We start from the raw sequence: 23,751 nt of genomic DNA, 5'->3' as shown, positions 1-23,751 counted from the left end.
GAAAGCAAATCAGGGAGCAGCATCAGGAATGAGCACAAAGATAAAACAGGACACCCCTGTCTCCTAGTGCAGTGGCTAAGGGAACAAAGATGGAGAGGTTTAAAAGTTTACCAAAGACATTACTTTATCAAGAGTGAATTTCTGGAGAGGGCATGAGGCCCAAGCTCTTGGTCATGACAAACAACGTAAGAAGTGACATGGAGTCAGATGAGACCCGTTGAGCGTCTTCTTTCCAGCACTGCCCTACAGCACACACTCAAGAAAACTTCATGGAAAAAAAAAAAAAAATCAGGCAATGAAGAGTGATGTTTTTTCCTTCAAAAATAACAAGCTCTGTCCTCACTTCTTCTACTCTGAGCTACTGCACAACCCTTGTACTAGGACTGAAGAGGCTGCTCTGCAAGGGGGCATATATAACTTCAAAATGAAGCCACTTCCAGAGTCAGAGGAACAGCCCACACCTCTGTGCCTTCTTGGGCATGCCAAAATGCCTAGACAGGTTAGCCAGATTCTTTCCCCACCAGTTATCTACTGCTTTTAACCCAAATGGTTCAGCTGAGCTCAATGCAGGTACACCTGATTTTCATTACTGCGAGCCAGGGGAACATGAGACTTATCTGCATGCTGAAATATTTCTGGGTGAATACATAGCATTTATTCACAAGGCTTGTAGGACCTTGCTGTTGTTTGGGTCTCTGTTTTCTTTTGTTCTGCTCACATCAGAGAAAGGCGATATAAGAACATGAATCACTGGTACAGCCCATGAGCACTGCTACAAGCACAGGTCACTGCTTAAATATATCCAGCAGCCTCTTTAGAGAACATAGGACAGGGGTGTTGTGGCTGGACCTTTTGTGCTGTTCCCAGACCCCTCGGCAACCCTGTTCTCAGGCCGTGCAAACAGCAGCGTTACTAACGCAGCTCCTGGAAGGGCAGTGTTGGAGATGGGCAGAATCTCCTCTCCCCCCGTGCTTTGCAGAGGGCAGGCATCAGGCCAACATGCAGGGAAGAGGCGGGGTATAAACCCCTCAATGATCTGCAAGAATACAGTTCCAGCACAAAAAGCAGTAAAATCCTGCCCACGTTGGGATTTAGGATATTTTGTAGAGGCATCTGCGGGTTAGGGCATAATACAAAAGCTTTTTCTTACACAACTTATTAAAAGCATTACTAATAATAGACTGCAAGCCTGATCTGAAATAACCCTTGCTATTTCAGGTCTGGCTTTCTCTAAAACTGTGCCATCCCTTGTACCCACGCAGAGACAGATAATCCTCACATGAAAGGATTTGGCTTAAAATGTCAGGAATCCAACATGGAGCCTGAGAAGAAATAGAAGACCAGTATTTACTGCCATCGCAAGAGCCACACTCCTCGCACATGACTCATCTGATCACTTCTTACACATGGCTGCTAACCCTGCTACTATCCTGCCTCTTACAAGATCTACAAACAGGATCCAAGCTCCAAAGTCACTAAGATGCTTTCAAACATCTTATTCTCAAAATCTGCTGGTTTTGCACCAGGGAAGATGAAAGGTGAATCTCTCACAGACCTAGACCAGTGCTTTTGTTAATCCCTCCCTGGCTGGGAAATTGTCGTTTTTCCACTACGGGTGCAGAGTCCAGGTTAGCACCCCTGGCATGGCATCGAGCTGAAGAGCAGCCACTGCCACCAGTGTGCTGTGACTTGGGTGTTTTAGCGGAGGGCTGGCATTTCAAGGACACATGAGAATACAGTGAACAACTCCACGAGTCATTCTTAGGTACAAAGATGTCCTACAAGGTCATGTGACCCCATGACACTCTCCACCCTAGGATGTGTCCTGGGCTGTCATAAAAAAGGGAAGTCTTCCAGTAAATCTCACAATTCAAATTTTCTTCCCCCTGTTGTTTATGAGAAATTTAGTCTTCTGTAGCCTGTAGAGCCTCCAGACAATGGCAAAACTGAATTTCAAACAGTTTGAAGACTTACAGTTTAATCTGAGAAAATACCGCCTGTTTCCAGAACTGTATTCACCACATCTTCTGAGTACAGGTATTTAACCTGCATTCCTATTTTTTAAGCCTCTGAAATATTAAAGTTTGGGGATGTACAGGGGTAACCTGCTTCAGTATTTACACTTTCATAGCGCGAAGGCTCAAAATCCCCGCAGGGTGCTCCTCACCCCCAGGCCAGGCAGCATCCCCTGCCAAAGCACACAAAACCTGAGACACCTGGGGAGCGAGCTCCCCTGGAGAGCAGTCCAGCATGCTTTTGCTGATCTAGTTCCTTTATCAGCGAGTGTTTTGCTTATGATAAAAAGTACACAAGCAAACACGGTGTGAATGACCTCAGTGAGAGTGATGTCGGCATCTAAAGAGACACTCCAGAAGGCTGTTTTGGCTGACCACAAATCTTTTGTCTGCAAGGCAGCATGGCTCAGAAATGCACCAAAGACTTCTCTGAGCTGTTTCTATTACTTCCCTCATCACTGCAGTACCTGAGGGCCTTCAAATCTTGTACTAAGCAACATGACAAATGTCACATCTGGTTAATTCTCTCTTTCCTTCTCTTCTGAAGAAGAGGAATTCAGTGCAGTAAAGTGCTTTCACAGGGCTTTGGTTTTCTGTGGCTGGGCTGTTGTGTCTGGGAAGGGAAGCAAGGTGAAAGAGGCACTTCTAATGCAGAGAGGAAAAAAGCACAAGCTTTCTGAGCTGGTCTCTGGTTTCTGTGGAAGGATATTCTAGAGCTTCGGCTTGGGTGGTCTTTGGTTTTGGAAGTAAAAGGTCCCAGGACTCTCAAGGAATGCAACTGTCAAACCCACTCCCCTCCTAAGGCTTTTCCATAGGTATTAGCCCAAGTGGTGGAGCAACCCAGAAGACTTCAAGCCTGACTCGCACCTCTACAGGAAGCCAGTGCAGAGAGAGGATGAGTGTGATGGACTTGCATAACTCGTACCACGCTGCAGCATTCAGCATTGGCTGCATTTTCCTGAGGGCTGATGGCTTCGTGCCCAGACACTGTACATTTCATTATGATAAAAAGACCCACTCAATTAAGGAGCTCACTCCTCCAGCCCTTATTTTCGAAACAATACTTGTATAAATGGTCTTATGGCTGACAAGAAGGCTTGCGTAAGGAAGGACAGACCCTTTGAGCAAAAGTGGGATGAACAGACCAAGCTAAACAAGCACACATAACCCAGCAGAGGTGTGCTTTTCAGTATGGGTATTAGTAATTTCCCCTAAATCGAGCCAAACTTTCTCCACTGGAGCCATAAAAATATCTAAAGTAGTGACAATTGCAGGTTCTTATGGAAATTTTCTTCCAAGCACAGCTCTCCTACTTCCTTCTCTGAAGCAGATTTTGAAGCATTTTGAAAAGTAAGCCAGGCTGCAGCACTTTCCCTGATTGGGAATATTGTTTTTAAACCGCTTACTGCAGATTCCTGTTCCTCCGGCACAGAGCAGGGCACAAAGCATCAGCAGTTTCTGTGCCTCTGCGGGAGGACAACCACCGAGGGAAGGCAGCCTGCCTTCGGCTCGGCTCCCCTCCTGCCTGCATCAGCTGGTCTTGAACTGTTTGCCTGCAGTGCTTGTGCACTCGCCTGGAACACAGCCGGGTGCTTCTGGCTTTCCTTCCATGAGCCTGGGAAGCTTCTGGTGAAACCCTGCTGGAGACCAGTCACTCGGAGGGAATGGGATATGGGAACAGAGAGGGAATATCCCAACAGCAGCCCCTCCTGCACTGCTCCCCACCACTGGAGGAGGCTTCATATCACCTTGGCAATTCTCCACTGTGAAGATGTGCACCGAGAATTTCATTTAAGTATCAAATCTCTGCAGTGAAACAGAGGGAAACTGCCTCAAATCCATACAGATAGCATTTGAAATTAACTAATCTCACAGATTGGAAAGGAAATAATCCATTCATCATTTTCTCCTTCCAAATTAACAAAGATCAGTCACTACTAGCAGGCTTTATAACAACATTTGGGTAAGACATAAAGCCAAGTATGGGGCCAAGGCTGGGTATTTGGGGACCAAGTTGAAGAGGACAGAACAAGACTCTGCCCCTGAACTGGAACAGGGCAGAGTGGCTTCAGACAAAACTTTAATTGAGTGCCTTGAAGGTTTCTCCCAGCTACTCTCTCCCATCTCTGGCTGTGGCTGCTGGAGTGCGTCCCCGCCAGCTGTTTCCCTTTCTCATAGGACTGCCAAAACCCTGACAGTGAGGACGAGATTATGTGCCTACACCTGATGGCACCAGTTCAGATGGACACTCAGACAAGTATTTAATTAAGCACATGCTTAACTCCATCCCTACTTAGCAAAGTACTTACGTATAGGCACAAATTTATGTCTCTATGGCTACAAGAGACATAAGCCTGTCATTAACACTTTTTTTTCCTCAATCAGGGCTTACATTCCATTCTTAGTTGCAATAGTGGAGGGTCACACTTCTCTGCTTCCCAGAGTCCCCTCTGGCCTCACCATGCAGGAGCCAGAGCTATCCCCAGTGACTCAGGAGCACAGAGATGGGGCAGAGGAGAGCATGGTGGAGAAAGCAAAAGGCAAAGCAAGACTTACGTTGGCTTTGAGGCTTCAGCCTGGTCAGTCTGCAGTTTTTCCCCACCTTCGACTTCCATGGTGCAGTAGACAATACGGTTGGGGGCCAGAGACTTCAGACCCTGCACCTCCATGATGACAACCTGTAGAGCAAAGAAAGAGGAGTGTGAGAGGAGCAGCTTCCTTCAGACCTTGCTCCGGCAGCTGAACCCACGAGGTCAGTCAGCGCTGGGGTCCTCTACGTGCTGCTGGATGTTCACGGTGGCAGGTGGGTAGGGATGGTGGCACTGCCCAGGCTGAGTGAGGATCATGGCAGCCAGCGAGGTCTGTGGGGAAACTAGGAGGTCTCCTTCTGACCGCACACAGGCTTGTTGAAACCCTTTGGTGCCCAGGGCTGTACCAAACTTCAGGAGATGGGCCTCACAGACATGGTACTGCCCTGCCAAAAAGTGCCTTATTATGCGAAACATACAGAAAAAAAGCACACAGCTACTCAGCTTGTGCCAAAATCTGTTTTCAAGATTCATCATAGAATGGTTTGGGTTTGACTTTTGAAGATCTTCTAGTCCAATCCCCCTGTCATGGACAGGGACACCTTCCACTCACTAGATCAGGTTGCTCAGAGCCCCATCTAACCTGACCTTGAACAATTCCAGGGAGGGGGCATCCGTAACTTCTCTGGGCAACCTGTCCCAGTGTCTCACCACCCTCACTATAAACAATTTCTTCCTTATAGTCAATCTAAATCTACCATCTTTCAGTTTAAAACCATTGCCCCTTGTCCTGTTACTACAGACCCTGGTAAAAAGCCCCTCTCCAGCTTTCTTACAAGAAATCTTTCTCATTAAGAAATCACCATCTAAGTTTCTTGCAGGTAATTACCTTTCTTTTTTTAAAGGTGATTAATCCTGTTAACCACATACCTTAAACATTTCTACAAGAAACACAGTGGGAGTTTCTATTCCTGTTTTCTACAGCTATCTATGAACTAAGTAGGCAGGGGGTTAAAATTTGTCTCCTCAGGTCTTATGATCTGTCCTTGCACTGAGGTTCCCTTCCCTGGCACACAGAGCTCCACAAACCCTCTGATGAGCACATATTTTTTGTAAAAGCTCTCTTGCAGCAAAAGCTTCATGCACAGAGCAGTGCACAGACCTGCAAGCTCCTAAAGTCAGTGCTTCATTGAGCTTCTGCTTCCTATCAGATGGGTTTCAGCTAGAGCAAAGCTTTTGAGACATCCTGTGGAAGGGTGAGTCCCTTTATGCATGGCTATAGATGCTGCACAGGCTTTTGCAACAGAGAGGTCTACTGCTTTGTGACAGTTCCCCGTTCCTCCGTGTGGGAATGCTTGGAAGTCAGGCTTTATTTGATGCTGCTGTTGAAGGCATGACCTCTGGGTTCATAGCTCTATTTTTAAATAAGACTGAACTGAATATTATAAAGATGGTTTCAGACATCTAAGGAGTTAAACTTTGAGACTGGACAACCAGTGTCATTAAGCTTTGCACTGGCATGATATATATATAACCAGAGACCTCTTAGGAAGAGAAATAAGCAGGAAACTACACAAAAATAGAATTTTCTGATTTCTCTGCATCCTACATTTTTGACCCCATCCTGGTGTCTGTTTTGACAACGTAACATAAACCCACTCATTGACAGACAACAATTCTGTATGGGTGTGCTGATGACTCTTTGGAGTAAATGTCTTGCCTAGACCACAAATATGTTTGCACGGAACAATTAAGTTGGCTGAAAACAGCTGCTGCAGCAACACTGATGCCAGGACTGAGACAGCCTGTGTTGGAGGTAACGGCGGGTCCCTGCAGCATCCTGCCTTCCCCTGGGCTGTACAGACAAACTGCTTGACAGAGCTGAGCAGAAAGTCAGTGCTCAACACAAAGCAAAAAGCAAGCCAGCAAGACACGGTATTTCCATACAAACTGCAAGCCAATCTGTTGGGTGCATTCAAACCCCAGCAATTTTTAGCAATACTCCAAAGAGGAAGCAAGGCTTGCAGTGAAATAGAGTGACACCTCTAACTGGTAATAATTAAACATACTGACATTTATGGTGTTGCATTGTTGTACCGCTGTCAGGGACAACCCAGGCTCAGGATTACTGGGGCACATTCAGCAACAAGCCACGTGAAGAGGTCAGTTAATGATGCAGATATTGAGCCATTTGATATATATCGGCAGGAAATGCCAGATGGTTTATCTCACACAGTTTGTTCCAACAAGATGGTGAGACACCAGAAAGGACACAGTGTTTGACCACTCAGAGACGAGTTGTTCCTCATGGCGATCAGAAAGTGATTTCTACTGACCTCTCTCCACTTAAGTTTGAACTGAGCAGAAGCTGGCTGCTGTGATTTTCACTCCCACGAACTCTGCACGTTGTTATGTGTGTGAAGCTTACCTCCAGGGAGAACGACAACACGACGTCTGACTTGGAAAGCTGGTTCTCATTTTCTTCTCCCATGTCAATTATTGAGGTGTTGTGACTACGTTTCAGCTTCTGCAGCTTGAACTCAGAGCCTCCTTTAGACACAGGCATGCTCTCTAAGTTTGCCATCAGGAGATTGACTGATGACTTCAGCTCCTCAATGTACATGTTTTCCATTTCTTTGGACACAAACTTCGGAAACTTGCGCTCCTTGGATTTGGAAACAAAAACAACAGAATGAATGGCTGTGACAATCAGCAACCACTTGTTACACTGGGAGAATCCCCCAGAAGCATCTGCAGAGAGGTTTGTGAGCAGGCAACTCCCACAAACCAGATGACAAATTACAGTTTCCCCCTGTGTAATGTAGAAACATTATTGTTAGCTTCCCATAGAATTACTACTTGGTACTTATCCAACTTCACTGTTTCTTGCATGCACTTGCATTTCATTGATTTTTCTATCTCCAAATGGCCTTCCTCATATATATGTATTCACAATTACAAACACTCCAGGCCATATTTCAGCTGAACTTTGTGATTGACAGCAATTTACTAATGTTTCAACGGATGCTGACAGTTAGGGACTTGTTTTCCAGTCTCCCAAATGTGCCAGCTCTTTTTAAAATGCTTCTGAGCTCCATTAGTTTTCTAGGTGTGAAAGGAGCCCAAGGAGGGAAAATCAGCAATGTGTGGGCAGGAATGTGTGGTCTCAGCTAGAAGAGGGGGTAAAACACCCTTTCCACTACTTGCCAGAGCCCATGTGTCCCTCCAACAAGACAACCTTTCACTGTGAGACCCTCCAGTGGTGCTTGCTGTAAACAGGACATTTAAATATTAAAAGCAAAGGTGACACTGAGAGCAAGACTTGATGTTCCCCAACACATATTCTCAGCTTTGAGCTGCTGCCCATGCTCCACCTCTGTTAGGATCATTGGTCTGAGCCCTATGTCTTCTGACAACTTTGCCCATGCCTCAAATCTGCTCAGGATTTGAACAGCTCTCAGTGGGCTACGAGAGACTCTGCAAGGCGTGCAACAGCGAGGCAGCATCTGCAGCCAGGGAACTTGAGGCTGACGTGCAAAGTATCTTAGTGGCAATTCATAATATTGTAAAAAGCAGTTTGTAAAATGTATGCTAGAAAAGAAAACAAGGTCATGTTTCTTCTAGAAGACTGTCATCAGGCTGCTGAAAAAGTACTCCACTGCACTAGTTTTTGCATCAGTCTTCAATACCTTACCCATTACAAGCACAGCTCACAGCAGCACTCGCACCAAGCAGCTAAAATACAGTCTTCTGTTTCCAGTTTCAATCTTGGGAAGCAATTCCCTCATGTAAATTAGACCTGGCATAAGATAAACTACCTAATCAGTCTGGTTTATTGTGCATGCATTATACAAGTTGTGAGCCACCCCTAGGAAAAAAAAACAACCAACAACTGTTTTGTAGATTTTGAGAACTACTGCTGAAGCAATGGTGTTCAAACATTACGGCTTTTTCACCCTGCTGCGATCCGTCTCTCCAGGGACCGCAGTTCTGGCACTGCCCCCTCAAACCTCTTCAGAAGTGCAGCAAGGACTGAGACATTTCACCGTGTGCCATCAGCAACTTCTCATACTAAGGCTAAAACCAGGTAGTTTGAAGAGACACATAGCAATTTAACTGGGACTGGGTCTGATGACGGAAATAGAGAGATGCAGGTGTGGTACCAAGTTACCCATCACAGATCGGAGATGCAGTCTGGAGGAAGACACAATCAAGAGATGCAGACAACAGCAGGAAAGGGTGTTAGTCACCTCCACGTGTACTTGGAGCAGGGAGAGGACCAGAAATGGGGACAAGTGTGGAAAAAAGCAGAGTTAAGAGACTGCAAGAAATGACCAGTCCAGCAGGCTGGAGCAGAGACGGTCCAGCCCCAGATGGACATACTGCTCTGGTGTCATCACAAGGTCTCATTTAGTTGTCCCTACACATGCTCCTCCTTGCTCTTGAGGCCAGGCGACTGGGTGGGGGAAAAGGCCCCACAGGACAGCAGAGCACTTGCTACTGCAGAGAAAAATACACCTCTGCCCTGGCATCCCTAAGCTCTCCGCTGTAACACTGCTCTCATTCAGCTGCTGGAAAAGTAGAACATGCAGAGTGAAAAGTCTGTCCAGATTCAGCTTTAAAACATCTGCTTGACTTCAAGCTGGCTGGCTCCAAGGCTGGGCTTATGTGCTTTGATGGAGTCAGGCTCAGCGGGGGCCCATGCCGAACGCTGCACTGGCACTGTGCCGAGCTGCACTCTCCCGGGCACACGAGGAGGTACAAAAGAGCCAGAGCCGTGCCCTGGTATCCAGATGCAGGAAAGCTGCCGTGCACAGGGACTTGTTCAAGGTCACGCGACACGTCAGACGAGGGCTTGCAGTGCCACTGGTTCTGCAGCACTACAATCCCAGGTCCTGTTGGACTTCACAGCCTTTGTTGTCTCTGAAGTACAAATGTCCTAGTGTGAATTTCTTAATTTATTAATGAGGCATTAATTTGCCTTTAGCATAGAATCTCCAAGACGGCCACCTCAAGACTGGTTTCATGAGCACTGTCTCCCTGTGCAGCAAACCTGCATTAAAAGCTGCAAATTGGAGATAAAATTGGAAACACTATCCTTTCACTGAGCTGAATTGTTAACCTGCCCTGTGCTAGAGGGAAAACAGCCTTGCCTGGAAAGGAGGATACAGAGAAGGATTCAAAAGGTCATTTGGATGCCTTGAAAAGATGGTATTTGTGGGTCTGAAAGAACAAGGTTTCTTATAGGCAGGTGCTGGCGGGATCTGACATTCCGGAGAGAAGGCCTGCAGCAGTAACGTGAAGGAGATTAAATATCAATACCTGCCAACTGGATCACAGGTAAGTCACTTTTAGCCTAAACCACCCTCCAAGCTGCACAGCTGTATTTTGAAGGTTGAATTCTGCACAGGGGAATGTCAGGTTGTGCTGAGGACTTTCTCCTGACTGTCTCTCACAGCGCCAGCAGTGGCATGGTTTGTTTTTCAGCACCCTTGGGGGAGGAATGGAAAAGGCAAATTCTCGTTTGCAAAAAATAATTCATGAAGCTGCAGCCACTGCTGGCTGCTACTGAACTATGCATATTGTTGTCCCACATGCCATAAAGAGAAAACGAAACAAGGAAACCAGGCAATCTCATTCTGGCATCCAGTGCCTGGCTACCTATCTCAGAACCGGAACAGCAGTGCTCCACGCAGGGGCTTACATTTTGCCACAAACAAAAATAATACTGTAGGTTTTCTTGACAATAAAATGGCAACGGGCCAACTGCTGAACAAAGGAGCTGCAGTCCCTTGGCTGCTTTGCTGCACCATCGTTTGGCGACATGGTCCTTGGCCACCTTACTATTTTTGTCAGTGAAGTGGGGAAAAACAGAACCTACCTCCCCAAAGACCAACGACTGTAGCTGTTTAACAGAAGCATTACCGAGGACCAACCGTGCAGGCGCTATCGGCATCCTTGCTAACGCCTGACCATAAATGAATGTGCTCAGCTTTTCACATCCAGGGATACCAGTGTGGCTGCAAACAGCTCCAATATTATTGTTCTCATAAAAACTCCCAATCTGGGCACAGCTTATTGCTGGGAGGAATGCTGCTGAAAGGCAGGTCCCTAGCCTGAGCTACGTCTCTCTGATTAGACCTTTCTCTTTTCCTTCTAGTAATGCCTTCTTGATTATCAAGAACAACCAGATATGTCATTCCCAATGACTTCAGCCCCAACAGGGCATTATTGGTGACTCAGAGCATCTGATTAGAGGCAAGGATAAAAACTTGGCCATATTCACGTCAACAGGATCCAGGGTTTCTATCTATGGGCTACTGGAGACCATGTAAATCTGCACTTGTGTGGGTGTGATTTGCTCCTAAGGAGGTGCCTCCTTACAGAAGGGTCTCTAGGGAGTTCAGCTGAGCACTTGGTTATGAAAACTGTGTGGAGGTCCCGTGCCCACTGCTCCAGGCAGCAGAGATGTCTGCATGGTGCAACACTAGCCTGACTGCTCTCGTGCAAAGTGCGAACATGTTTGGGACAACACATCTGAAGCACTTTTACTGAGGCAGGGAACTATGGCTCCCAGCAACCCAGTGAACAACACAAACCCCATTAGGGCAATTTCTGGCTCCTTTCTTCATGCCATCACCCACCTCATTGCCTAGCACCGAAGTTTGACAAAGAGGGCTCAGATGTACACTTGCAGATCTAGCTGGAGCACTTAAGGACAGTATCTTCCCCACTGCTCAGGATTCACAAGGGATTTTGCAGGAACCTAAACTGTCCCAGCTCATCAGGACTTTCCAAGAAATGCACATCACAACAGCTTCATCTGTACTTGTTCTTTTCTTTGTAGTTAAAAATCTGCTAATTTTTAACTGGTGATTATTGGGAGAAGAAACCTATGAGAGAAGGACAGGACCTGGGGGCCGCATCAAACTACTTGTGTGATTCCATATGAAGAGCTTATTAATAGAGAAGACTTTTTTTTTTACCTTGGCAATTTGCTCTGCCATTTGAAGACGTCCATCTAACTCACGTCTGATCTGTGCTGCTTGCTCATCTGGGTTGTCCAGCTGTATAAAAACAAAAGGCAAATCAAGGTGAAAAATCAACCAATGCAGCACCTTTACAAGCAGTTCAGTTCTTGAGGCTGACCATCTGTATTACATTATCAATGAAGTACAGCACAGAGGGAGTGGTGAGGGCCCCGCTCTGTGACAGAGCCCCCCACAAAGGACACACACAACGTTCACCATCCCAAGACAGACACGACCAGGAGGCTGCGCAGACCCTGTTTTGATGCCTGCCCAGCTGCCTCCTGGGGCGGAGCACCCTCACCCCGAGGTCTCACACCCATTTTGCCCTGTGAGCCAGTCTGGCAGCAAGCCTTGACAGTGACTATCTGAACCCCTGAAAAGCGGGGTGCCCTCCAGAGGCTATCACTTTGCTGGTGCTTGGGAAGCCACAGCCCCCCTGTGCCGGGGCAGGACACATGGCAGCTCCAGATCACCAAGCCAAACACTCCTTGCCCCTGCTTGCCACACAGAAAAAGACAGAAATGCACAGCAATAACATTTGCTTACTTTTTTTCCCCCCCATATTGCTGCATCCCGGTGCTGCCACCCAATTTGTGCAATTGGTTTTCCTGCAGCCTTAAGTAGAGTTGTTTTTTTTTTTTGCAACACACTGCCCACAGTCCTGTGGTTCAGTGTTTGGTGCCTGCCTGGCCCTGAAATGTCTTCTGAGGGTAAAATGTTGTTTCTGCCAGTTAAGCAAGCAATTGCAGCACACGTGGAAGAGGCACGGTGACGGCTGCAAACAGTTTCCCATTGGTAGGACTAAGGTCAGATCTGTTATTTTTAGTGCGAATACACAAACAAAAATTACAGAACAACAAAAAGCAGAAAATCAAACTAGTCCCCAAAGAAGTTGATAGCTACTGTAATGAGGTGGCAATTTTACAGCCGCTTTCTAGACTCTAACCACTTTTTAGACTCCTTTGGGGTCATTTTGGCCTCGGCACAAGGCTAGAAACGTGCGGCAGCGGGGTGGTCATGGTGCAGCTCCACCCACGAGGCACAGAACCAAGCTCAGCTTGCTGAAAAACCTCAGGGTTTTGGTTCACCTCCTCAAGCAAACGTGAATTCAGGCGGGAGGGCTGGCTCCTCCATCCAAACGTCATCTTCATTTGCAAAGTATCGGCTCCTTCTGGCTACCAGCAAATACAATCGCCACAAGCCACCGTAAGTCAGGTCTCCCACCAACCGCTACACATAAACGAGCTTTATTTGCTGGCTTGGGGTTATGTTAACCACCTCCCTGGGTTTTATCCTCCCCTGGAGACAAACTGTTTGACAAAAGAAAGGCTCAGCTGGTGCAGTACAGTGTGGAAAGTTACGGCTACAGCGATGACAAAAGTTTCAATTCTCGGCCTGACAAACGATGAGCTCTTCCATTAGCACTCCCTGGATGGGCTGAAATAAGCCACTTTCCCCCAGACCCACCACATTCCACGGCATCTCTTCGGCCGTCTGCCTGTGCATCCTGCACCTCCCCTCTCACACACGCTTCTGTAGACCTGCCCGCATGCAGGCGTGTATTTGCATATTGCTTCACCAACGATAATTTTCCAGAGAGCTGACATTCATTATGGCTGAGATTGAGGGAAAACATATTTTTTATTAGTTTTTGAAAGCCTCCATTACTGATTTAATTCAGGCAGGAAAACTACAAACTGTCCTGACCATGATCCAAATCCACTGAAGCTTCAGCGATCTGTGCTGTGGCCACCCACGTTTCATTCACACCAGCTGCACCACATAACCTGCTGCCTTCATCTTTATATTCCTGACCCCAAAACCAATACAGACCCATGGACCACCAGCAGCTTTTTGGATCAGCTGCCCCCTTTAATTTCGCCATGAACAAATGCATCACACATTGAGCTCCGTCAATGTGCAAGAATCTCTCAGAGCTGCTTCATTAAGGGTAGGAAATGTACAGTCCCAGATTTCCATTTCTTTGCAACTCTGAAAGGGGGGCATTATTTGAATTCCATCCGAGCTACAGTAATTGAGGTTAATCACACACTACCCAAAATAACTCATGCACTAAATTTAGAAAAAAAAGGATGTTGCTCTGAAGGAGAGCTGTTTTTGTGGTATGACAATGAGCCAGCAAACCGCCTCACTCTTTCTGCACTATCTTGATTCTGCAGATGCTTTCCAGTGATGCTACAGGTGTCAAAAACCATGTCAAGGAAAGGTCTGACTGCAGAAGATTACTTTTCTTAGGAGGCAACAAGCACCCCAGGCAGCCTCCTTGGTTGTGGTCGAGTAGGTAAGGTACTCCCTTTCAGGGCTGTGCTTCCGAAGATTAATTAGTGGTGTCACCTGATATTTAAAGGAAACAAAAAATATCTTTCCTGGCTGTATTTTCAATGACTCTATGATAGCTCCATGGCACAACCTGATCTTTGGAAAAGCAATCACAGTCTGTTGTAGCCAACATAACATTTTCTTCTTGTTATCTACACAAGGGTACTAGTGAGGCAGCCCCTGCCTGCAGGCCCCGTGTGTCCTCCTGGCACGTTCAAGCAGACCTCTTGTGACTAAGAGCAGTCGCCCAGCAGCTCCACTGCTTACGGCTCCTGAGCCCGGGAAGGGCTCCTGCTGCCGTCAAAGCAAGCCGAGCACCTTTTACACAGTCGTAACACTCTATAGGGCCATTAAGACAGTAATGCTGATGCCCATAAAATATACTCTGCTTGTGAAATAAGGCAAGGGGCAAATGTAAGGCATGCTATCAAAGCAAGAACGAACATGCAAGTAAGGCAACACAGACCCTAATATTCATTAAAACTCAATTTCTTAACTAGAGAATCAGCTATTTATTTTCTGCCGTATGCATGCCCACTTTATATTCAAATACTTGACAGCCAAATACATAAATGATTTACAAAGTCAAAGAGAAATTGAATTAGCTTCGTTCTGCATTATGACTATGTTATGGGTGTGCTATGAATAAAGCAAAGATATAAATCATAAGGTTGCCCCAGTCAATTAAATGTGAAAAGTATTATAAATTTCAGTATATATATGATTTGTCATATGCACTGGGCTTTTCTTCAGCAGCATGCCACAAATATACGACATACATAATTTGCAATTCTCAACTGATCATTACCCAACTGCCTGCTAGTAAATTAGATGTTTTCATACGTCTACCCGCATATGACATTAGTTCTTTCTGCTTCCCCTGCAGAGATTATCTACATTGGTTTAAGAGTTGCTAAAGTAAAAGAATAAAAATTTTTAAAAATGATGTAGATCACATTCTGAGTGGAACCCCAAATTGACCAGCATCACAGCCAGCCTGTTGCTGAAGGCATTGCAGGGCATTTGACTGCTTTAACCCCTGGTGACTGTTCAACTGCAAGAAAAAGATCCTGCAGAAGATAGGGGGTTTTTTACATATAAACTGCTAATGAGAAAGAATTTTTAATGGGCACTAGTAAATGAAAGAAAGAGGTTAAAAATGTTCATCATGCAAGCTTGACAGTTTTAATTGCCAGTAAGAACCAGCCATTGGTCTGCAGAAGCAACCCTTGGCTTCCACGACCCTGAAAAAAATTTACTGCAAGACTTTTCCTCACGTTATCCCAGAGGGATTGAAGATAATCTCTCTACACCTTTGAAAGGCAGAAGCAGAAACAAACCAACTAACCTAATTAAGTCATAAGATCTTCAATAAGGCGCATAGGCACGTACCAAATCCACACCTAAACTATTTGGTTGGTGTGTCAGAGACCTCCCACGCATCGCCCAATCTAAGCCTTGTAGTTTCTAAAGCCAGGAGCCCAGGCTCACCTCCACTCACCTCAGGAAATGCCAGAGGCAGTTCAAGGACATGAACAGTGTTAAGGGAGGCTTTAAATTCCTGTGTTTTTGGAGCCAAAGTGTTATATATTTAAAGCTGCAGCTTCAGTACATCACAGCTTAAAGCCAAACCATTTACAAATGCAGACCTGGCTCCAAATGTGATTCTGGGGCAGCACAGGCTGCCCTCGTCTTCCCTTCTTCCTTATGCTCAAAGCAGTTTTGCCTGAATTGACATCTCAGAATGACCCCTTGCCTGGAGACCAAGCAGGGTACGGCCCTCGTGCCATTTGCCACAGTGAGAGGGCTGCAGCCGGGGCTAACCCACCCAGCCTGGGGACAATGCTAGTGGCACAAGTGACACGCCATACGCAGCACTCAGCCAGTTGGTAAGAGAAGAGTGGGTCCAGCCGTGCCACCAAACACTTATTGATGGGGCACGCTCCAATAGACACGGGTGAGTTAAACATGATGTGGGATCCACACCCATGCTCCAAGTTCAGCACTGTTGGAAACAACGTTGTAAGCTACGGGGGTTTATAACGGAATAATGTTGTAAGCTACGGGCGTTTATAATGACAGGATGCAACATACAGATACAGCCTTCAATGATCAGCCTGGCATTTGCGCCACGCGCTCGGGATGTGACAGGTATTGTTGGTATAATTGTCATCAGCCGCAGCCAGAAACCGTTGGGAACATTTAACAGTTTAATCCCTCCCTGCCAGTCACTGCTAATGCTGATCCCTGCTTCCCAGCAAGGGCAGCAAGTGTCACAGCATCCCCATTCCTGAAGCATGACTGGGGCCTGTCTGAAAGCATCTCCCCTCCCTTTCAGAAAGGTTACGACGGGGTGGTGAATCCAGCCATCCTCCCGTGCCACGTGCTCCCGCAGAGGACAAGCCATTTGCAACGGGGCTCTGGAAAACCACGTTTCAAAAGCTGTGGCAACGTGAACACTGAGCTGCAGCAACCTGCTTTGCACTGCATCGGGAACAGAAACAAACCCGGCTCTTCACCTTCTGGAAACGAAAGCATTTAAGTCCAGGTCTCCATGAAATCCGCACCCACCGCCTGTGTCGCTTTTCCCTCGTGGCAGCATTGGGACCCAGGGACAGGCGATCCCTCCTGCACAGCCGAAGGCAGGCACAGACAGGCTGCTACCGAGCAGGGACTGCCTTGGCTGAGCACACTGTCAGTGGTCTCCAGCGTTCATTTTCTCCATCTCTGTGTCCAGTACACTACCGTGCAGCTGGGGGGGGTGTCTGAAAATCCCACTTTGTGAATTATTTTCCCTGTGTGGAGGACGAGGACAAAAGCCATGACCCACTCACGTCCTTCCTAAGCCTGGCTTAAGTCCTCCCAAAATAATTAACACAGCCAAATACCTGTGTCATGTATGGTTGGCCATAGGTGCCAAAAGCCTTCAACAGAAAGTTTCAAGGCGCTCTTCCTTTGACATGCTGGGAGCTCTGTAGCTCAGCAAATGGTTGATTTAAGTATTTCAAAGGAAACATGCTGCATGTGAAGGCTGAACAAGATCACAATACGGGTGACAATTTTGCAGCTTTGATGTAGGGCTTTAGGAGAGATCTTTGTCTCATAAAAGGTGGTTCTGCTTTGTGATGCACAGTGAGAGAAAATACTGAAACATTCATAAGCCCCCATCAATTAATAATTAATCAATCGGTCCAAGTGTACTCACAACTTGTGACATCAGCAGCACAGAGTGCTCCAGCTGAATGAAACACATGGCCCCCAAAGTGACTCATTGTATGGAAGCCCTCGGTTTCTTATCAGAAAAATCTCTGTTCTAGGAGACAAAGTGACATGAAACAGGACAGAGTGGCACCATGAACCGCACACAGCCTCCTCAGACACACTCCATGCCACCATCATGGCTTGCTCTGTAACATCCTTTTCCTCACCAACGGTAAATATTATTCTCTACGAGTGGCAAAGGGCAGAGCAAGGGAGGCAGCCTGGCGCTCGAGGCCCTGACCTCTGCCCACGTCTCTGAAGCAGAAAGCAGAGGAGGATCTGAACACTCCTTCCCTCGACTGCAGGTGGGCTGCCGACCTCCCTTTTACATTGGGAACGCGAACGAGGCTAAGCTGCCTCGGTAGGTAAGTCACTAAAGCCCTGGGCAACTTGCTAATCCTCTGAGCAGCAAATCGCGACCCATGGACCACTGGCTGCCTTAGCATCTGAAACGGGAGCAAGGAAGAAGCAGCAAGGACAGCTTCCCTGTGTTACACATATCCCCGTGTCAGCAAAACCAGCAGCATCAGCACAGCCTGACCAAGGATTCATAGTTGTCACTCATGCAGTTCAAGAGAGGATTTTGGAAGAGACAAAGGGAACCAGCAGGACGTGTTCTCTCCATCAGCTTTCTGGACTGCAACACTGTACTATCCTCACGCATCCCAGAAGGACTGCTCCTGGTGCCACTGCACAGCAGAAATGCTCAAGGCAACCTCTCCTCTGGCCAGTCAGACTTCCCCAAATCAGTCTTTTAGGCTCCGAGTCATGCAGAGTATTTCTAGCACAACATAAATTCCCCTCAATTCAAGGAATTACAATCTGCGCCTACTACTTCACCAAAATTTTCTTTTTCCCAGCTCCTCACACCGCCCCGAGGCTCCAGCATCCCAAAAGGTGTCAAAGCCCCTCTCCTGGAGAAGAGTCCACATCCTTTTGCTCCTGTGTAGGTAAAATCAGCCCTGCTGCAGGAATTCAGTTGCTTCCAACTGTGGCTGCACATTGTCGATCGTTTGCTGTGGATGGGTGTCCTCTCCCGTTATCCTGGCAAGCTCCTAGGTTATCTAATGAACCACTACCACCATGAGAGAGCAGTCAGGGTTCCTGGGGGGGTGATTTAAAACAGCAGAAAGGACTTGGATAATTCAGTAAGGGCTGATGCTTCCCTCTCTCAGAGAAATCTTATTTCATGGTTCACAAACTTTAGGGTTGCGCTAGACTTGTTGGTGAAAATATTTCCCGGGATGTACAGCAGCCTCTCCTCGTCCAAGCATTGAATCTTATAATGCTGCAATAAATCTCTGCTTCACCAGCCCCCGGGCTGTGCAGGCTTTTGCCCATTGCATCCGCCAGCAGATGCTGGGACTGCGCCTGCTTCACCAGGCGAGGTCAAGAGATTCACCCTCAAATTAACACCAGTTCCAATGCTGCCTTTTGGATGGCTGCTTATCCCACAAGCTGAGCCGATTTCCAACATACTTCAGGGCAGCACTGGTGGCACGTGCAGGCAGAGGTTTCTCACGCCTGCCTGGCTGCGAGCAGCAGGACCTGTGGGTACCCGCTGCTCATCTGCAGAGCGCTGATGAATCAACCGGCACGTGCCGGTGGCGTGGCAAGGGCAGGCAGGTGCTCAGCACAGATCCTGTGTAGGAAAAGCGGACATCGCCTGTGCCGTCTCGGTTACTGACCTGCCTGCCACCATACCCCCTCGCAGCTTTGCAAAGGCTGTGCCACGGGGCTGAGGAAAGCTGAGACAAGCAAATGCAGCTTTCCAGCAGGTTGTGCAAAGACACCTCCAGATTTATGTGGAATGGTAAATCAAAGTAAATGGAAAACCAGATTCAGCAAAACAGGGAGGGGAAGAAAAAGCACTGCCTGCCTTTGCAAATGTTTTGCAAGCTGTTAAGAAAAGGGATGGTGGAGCACTTCCACTCGAAAGGCACGTCCTTTCCATCTGCGGCCAGAGAACTTCTGAACCCCGCAAATCCCTCTGCAAGATCATCCGTGCAAGGTGTATGACACTGAGAGGGCTTAAAAACTAAGCTGTCCAGAGGCTCTGACCTCTGAGCATGCCTTAATACCCTCTTCTTATGGCATTGCGTAAGGACGCTTGAAGGCATGTGGGCAGCATATGCTCAGCTACAGCGCTACAACAGAAAGAAACTGGAGCTCTGACTGGTTGATGCAGCCTGAGGTAGATCACTACATTTGGCTTGCTTGTGTTTCCTTACAGCTTGTCATACGCTGAATTTCACAATAGTTAATAGGAAGAGAGTCACCTGAATTTCCTACACACAACAATAAAATACTATTCAGTTCCAAGTAATTTTTACAGCTAGAATTAGCTGCGGTTAACTCATCCCAGTCATCATGGAAAAAAGACCTACATATCCCCAAATCCTCATCTTTTGATTAAAAGCTTAATGGTAGATACATTTGCCACATAATTGAAAATGGGCTTTGGCCTTCGGAGCTAAAGCAACTTGCATGAAGACCAGGTCCAGCAAAGCTGCAGTACCTTGACACTCAGCAGGACTATAGGTGATGGAATAAGATGTTGGAACATCTCCAACAGTGTCTATGCAATGGGCAGGGCTGGAGCAAGGCTCTTGCATAGGAATTCACACCATCTTTAAAACTTCCACCCCCTGTGCTGAAATGTGCTTGGGGCTGGGGTCTCAGTTCCTGTTGATTCAAGCAGGGAACTCAGATTTTTCTTGCTGTTTCATCACCATATTGAGGGATTTTCGACTGATCTCCATGGCTGCAGCACCTGAAAGCTTTCCACAAACACAAGACGTCAGATTCTGATGGGCTTCACAGAGTCATGGCATATTTACACATTTCCAGTCAAAACCTCTGCTTGCTGATGCTTGGCAGAGGTGGGAATTTGGGAATGAGAAGGTGTCCTGAGAGGAGTGCCGCTCCTGCAGGGAGAAGTCCTTTTGGACCGGAGATCTTGGGTTCCCTGGTTGCATCGTGCAGCCCTTTCCATGGAGGTCTATGTGTAGCTGGCTCCTTGGCTGAGCAAGCTTTGTTCCCAGCTCTGATGACAGCTCAAGGATCAGGCCTGAGCCGTGAATGCAAAACTTCCTTTCTGGCCTCCCTGTTGACACAAAAATCAGATGTCCCTCAGGGGCTGAGGCCAGGTGGTAAAACAGCGAGTCAAGTTCCTCTGCTGCAACCAGCACCATGCTTGGTAGGGATGATGACACAGGTGAACACATACATAGCACAAGCTACAGATCACCATGTGAATGACGATCACTTTTAATCACTAAAAATTGCTAACATAAAATTGAAAGAAAAACCATGTTCAGAAAGAAACTTGCCTGCTACAGAGATGTAGCTTGAAACCGGATGGCCGTTCTCCAAAATAAATGCTCATGGTATGTCGGTGCAAACCTTCAGTTTGAATTGCGACACCGGTTCTTGCAGTAGCATGGTGATAGACGCTTTTCTGCAGAAGCTCTGAGCAAAGAACTGGCAAAGCAGAGACTCTGGCCATGAAGAGCAAGGCTTTGGTTCCCTTTTATGCCAAACAACCGGGTATCAGCAGAAAAGCAGGAGACGGAACATAGAGGGAAGGTTACAGGTCCCACTTTTTCAAGGACTAAGATAGCAAAAATTGCAGTGAGGCCTGTTACAGTTCATTTTGGTACTCATGAAGGTTAGATGTATCGCAGCCAGAGACCTAATGAGACCATTTTCCTGAACAGGCTAATGTCTTTCACACTGCCTTGACACAGCAAACTTTCTCATGAGGTCAGGGAGAAAGCAGTTCGGAGAATTAAGCCTCTAGGCAGCAAATCCTCAGCATGCGAAGAGGTTGCTACATGTTCTCAGTGGATGGCATCTTAAGGGAGCTGAAGTTGCTGGTCCCACCCATGACTAGGAGCACACTTCTCCAGGAATCTCAGTATATGTCGCCTTTAGACCCCTTCCTACAGAAATGGAGAACTGGAAAGGAACTGCCCTCCATGGCAGATCCAGCTATTTTCAGTCCCTCTAGATTGCACCTAAATTGATATCAATTAGTGGAGTGTTACCAAAATCCAGAGCAGAAACATCACATCTGTAAATCCATCTGGTTAATACATTACAACAACAATAATTATTAGTAAGCAATCATTATTTTTATGCTAAATTACTATAATATACTAATTAAAAGGTCAATTCCTCACCTTTCTTAGAACAGTGCCCTGACAGTTATATTTGAGTCATTCAAAGGTTTCAGAGGAATTTACCCTGGGGGGAATTTCCTAGTTTTAAAGAGAAGCAATACCCATAGCCATACCAATCCTATCTAATTTATCACTGCATTTTGGAAAAGCCACTTCTTTTTTGAATAACTAGCATTCAACAACATGAAAAAAAAAAAAACAACACAAGGAACAGAGATTGGAATCCCAGCTCCACTAATTGGGAACATCCACCACCTCTTTTACTGCCTGATCCCCTCCAACAGGACCTCTTCTGCCCCTGAAGAACCAGTGGAACAAAATAAGTACGGCACCTCTGAGAAGGACCGTGTGGAGCCACAAGCTGTCATGTGGGATTTAACCCCGCACAATACTTGCGAGATGCTCTGACACCTGCATTAAGATGAAGGAAGTGAGAAGAATTGAAGCAGACACGGAAAAGCAGCAAGAAGCATCACTATGAAGAAGCAAACACAGGGAGCAAAAATGTGATGCTTTTAAAAGCAGCTAGTCTGTAAGGTGAGAGGAGGAGGAGTTCAGCATAAGGGGGAGATCTTAGCAGATGGGGCCAGTCCTCCCATGGGGTACGCTGCCCTCGTTACCTTAGTGACGAGGACGGTCAGCCTAGAAAGCCATCTATGCAACATGGAAAACGCTGTTATGTGCCCATATTAAATGTAAGATAAATAATTTATGTGTACAGGTACTACAACAACCACAGAAGATGATGCTTCAGCCTGGAAGCAGCAGGTCCTGCAACGTGACAGGACACCCCACCTCCCTTCGCACAGCAGCCTGGGGAGTGCAGCACTGCTACTCCCAGGCCTGCGCTGGCTGTACTCTAACAAGCCCAAACCATGGCAGTGGTGAAGCTGGGACATGGACTGGGCACTGCGCCACCCCACCCTTAATCTGGGCTCAGTGTGTGCCCGTCTGACCCCCGACTCCCCTCCCACCAGCTGAGCAAGCCCTGCTGATGCTCACCGGCTCCGGCTAGGCCCGCCGCAGTCACACTGCCCATGGCGGCACAGGCGTTGCCTGGGGCTGCGGGTGCAGCCCAAAGGGTAGGGCTCTGCTCCCTAGGGAGATACGCCCCAACAGGAATGACCCACCAAGATCCAGATGGTGCTTTGCGCTTCCCTCCTGTCCTGCCGTTGAAGGCTGCTGCTGTAAGCTGGCACCTCACAGGGTTTTTAAGCACCGATGAATCTGTGCCCAAGACAGGGCTCCCAGGCAGCTCTGCAGAACGGCCTCGTGGTGGATGCGGCTGGAGACCTGCCCTCGGAGCTGCAGGGAGAGGCTCTCCTCTGCCTCCCTGCCCCGCGGACCCTCGCTCAGCACACCCGTGAACAGAGGAGCTGCGGCGGACAGCCAGGCAGATACAAAGCTGAGATGTTCAGTCTTTCACCCTTCACTACATAAACCCTGCAGGAGACCCACGAGGACAAATATCTGTTATCTGCTGGGCATGGACCGCACGCAGCCCTGCCTGGGCAGGGGAGGATGGGCAGCGGGTGTCCCCCTGTGAGTACAGGGATGGGCTTTTGGGGTCTTGGGGTTCAAAGTCCCTGAAAATTGTACAGTTTAAAATTCCTTCTAGGCTAAAAGCCATCACCTTCCACATTGCATATTAATGTTCAGAGTGGAGCTCCAGGAGCGCAACAATAATACGGTGCAGTGTCATGAGTGTTGAGTCTTCACCATGTTATCACGCTGTGGACAATAAACATTTTTTTTTTCTTCTTGTCAGGAAGCCAAATGAATCCTAATGGCTTTCCCGACCATAACACACAGACAGCACTGGCTACAGACCTCGATTTCCGACACATCAGCTGTAAAAGGCAATGGCTTTTAGATAAGAGAGCACTGAGGCTTCAAGGGCTCCCGCCAGACCCAGTACACAGCAGCAAGAACAATTAGCTTTTTCCAGAACGTGTATCGCACGTAATAGAAAATATTAACTCATGTTACAAATATTTATAAAAAGTCAGACATAATTAAGTGATTTGCAATTGAAAATTAACAATCTAAAAATTCAACCATGTAGCCAGACAGCGTTAAATATAGCTGCAGTTAATGTGAGCTGATTTAAATAGTGATAGTGTAGCAGTAACAGAAAAAGGCAGTCAATCACATTCCCTGTCATTAACATCCTTCTCCATGTGGAATACTATTATGTGAAGCTTTCAGGCTGCTCTGCTGTCCCGGCGGGTGCAGGAGAGCCATTTGCCCACAGCTGGAGCGGAGGGACGAGGTCTGTCCACCACCACCCGCCTGAGGCTGCACAAGCCACCCTGTACACCTCAGCCCCAGACAGCGATCACCACGAGATGGCGAATGGAGTCAGCTTGCTGTTGAGCATTTAAAAACACTG

At 47.2% G+C, this 23,751-nt stretch overlaps 1 protein-coding gene across 12 annotated transcripts in view; it reads right to left on the bottom strand.

The window, feature by feature from the left end:
* Positions 1–23,751, bottom strand: part of CADPS (calcium dependent secretion activator) — a 220,195-nt gene that overhangs the window by 127,479 nt on the left and 68,965 nt on the right. For all 12 annotated transcript variants that reach the window (XM_086470043.1, XM_086470046.1, XM_086470045.1 and 9 more), the window contains exons 4-6: positions 11,530–11,610; positions 6,972–7,208; positions 4,572–4,693 (exon numbers count right to left, since the gene is read on the bottom strand). In XM_086470043.1, coding sequence (XP_086326169.1) covers positions 4,572–4,693; positions 6,972–7,208; positions 11,530–11,610 — 440 coding nt within the window. The remainder of the gene's footprint in view (positions 1–4,571; positions 4,694–6,971; positions 7,209–11,529; positions 11,611–23,751) is intronic.

This window comes from Leptosomus discolor, chromosome 9 (assembly GCF_034619465.1).
Source record: "Leptosomus discolor isolate bLepDis1 chromosome 9, bLepDis1.hap2, whole genome shotgun sequence".
Classification (NCBI taxonomy): Eukaryota; Metazoa; Chordata; class Aves; order Leptosomiformes; family Leptosomidae; genus Leptosomus; species Leptosomus discolor.
The sequence above is the reverse complement of the archived record's forward strand: the minus strand, read 5'-3'. Positions and strand labels throughout refer to the sequence as shown.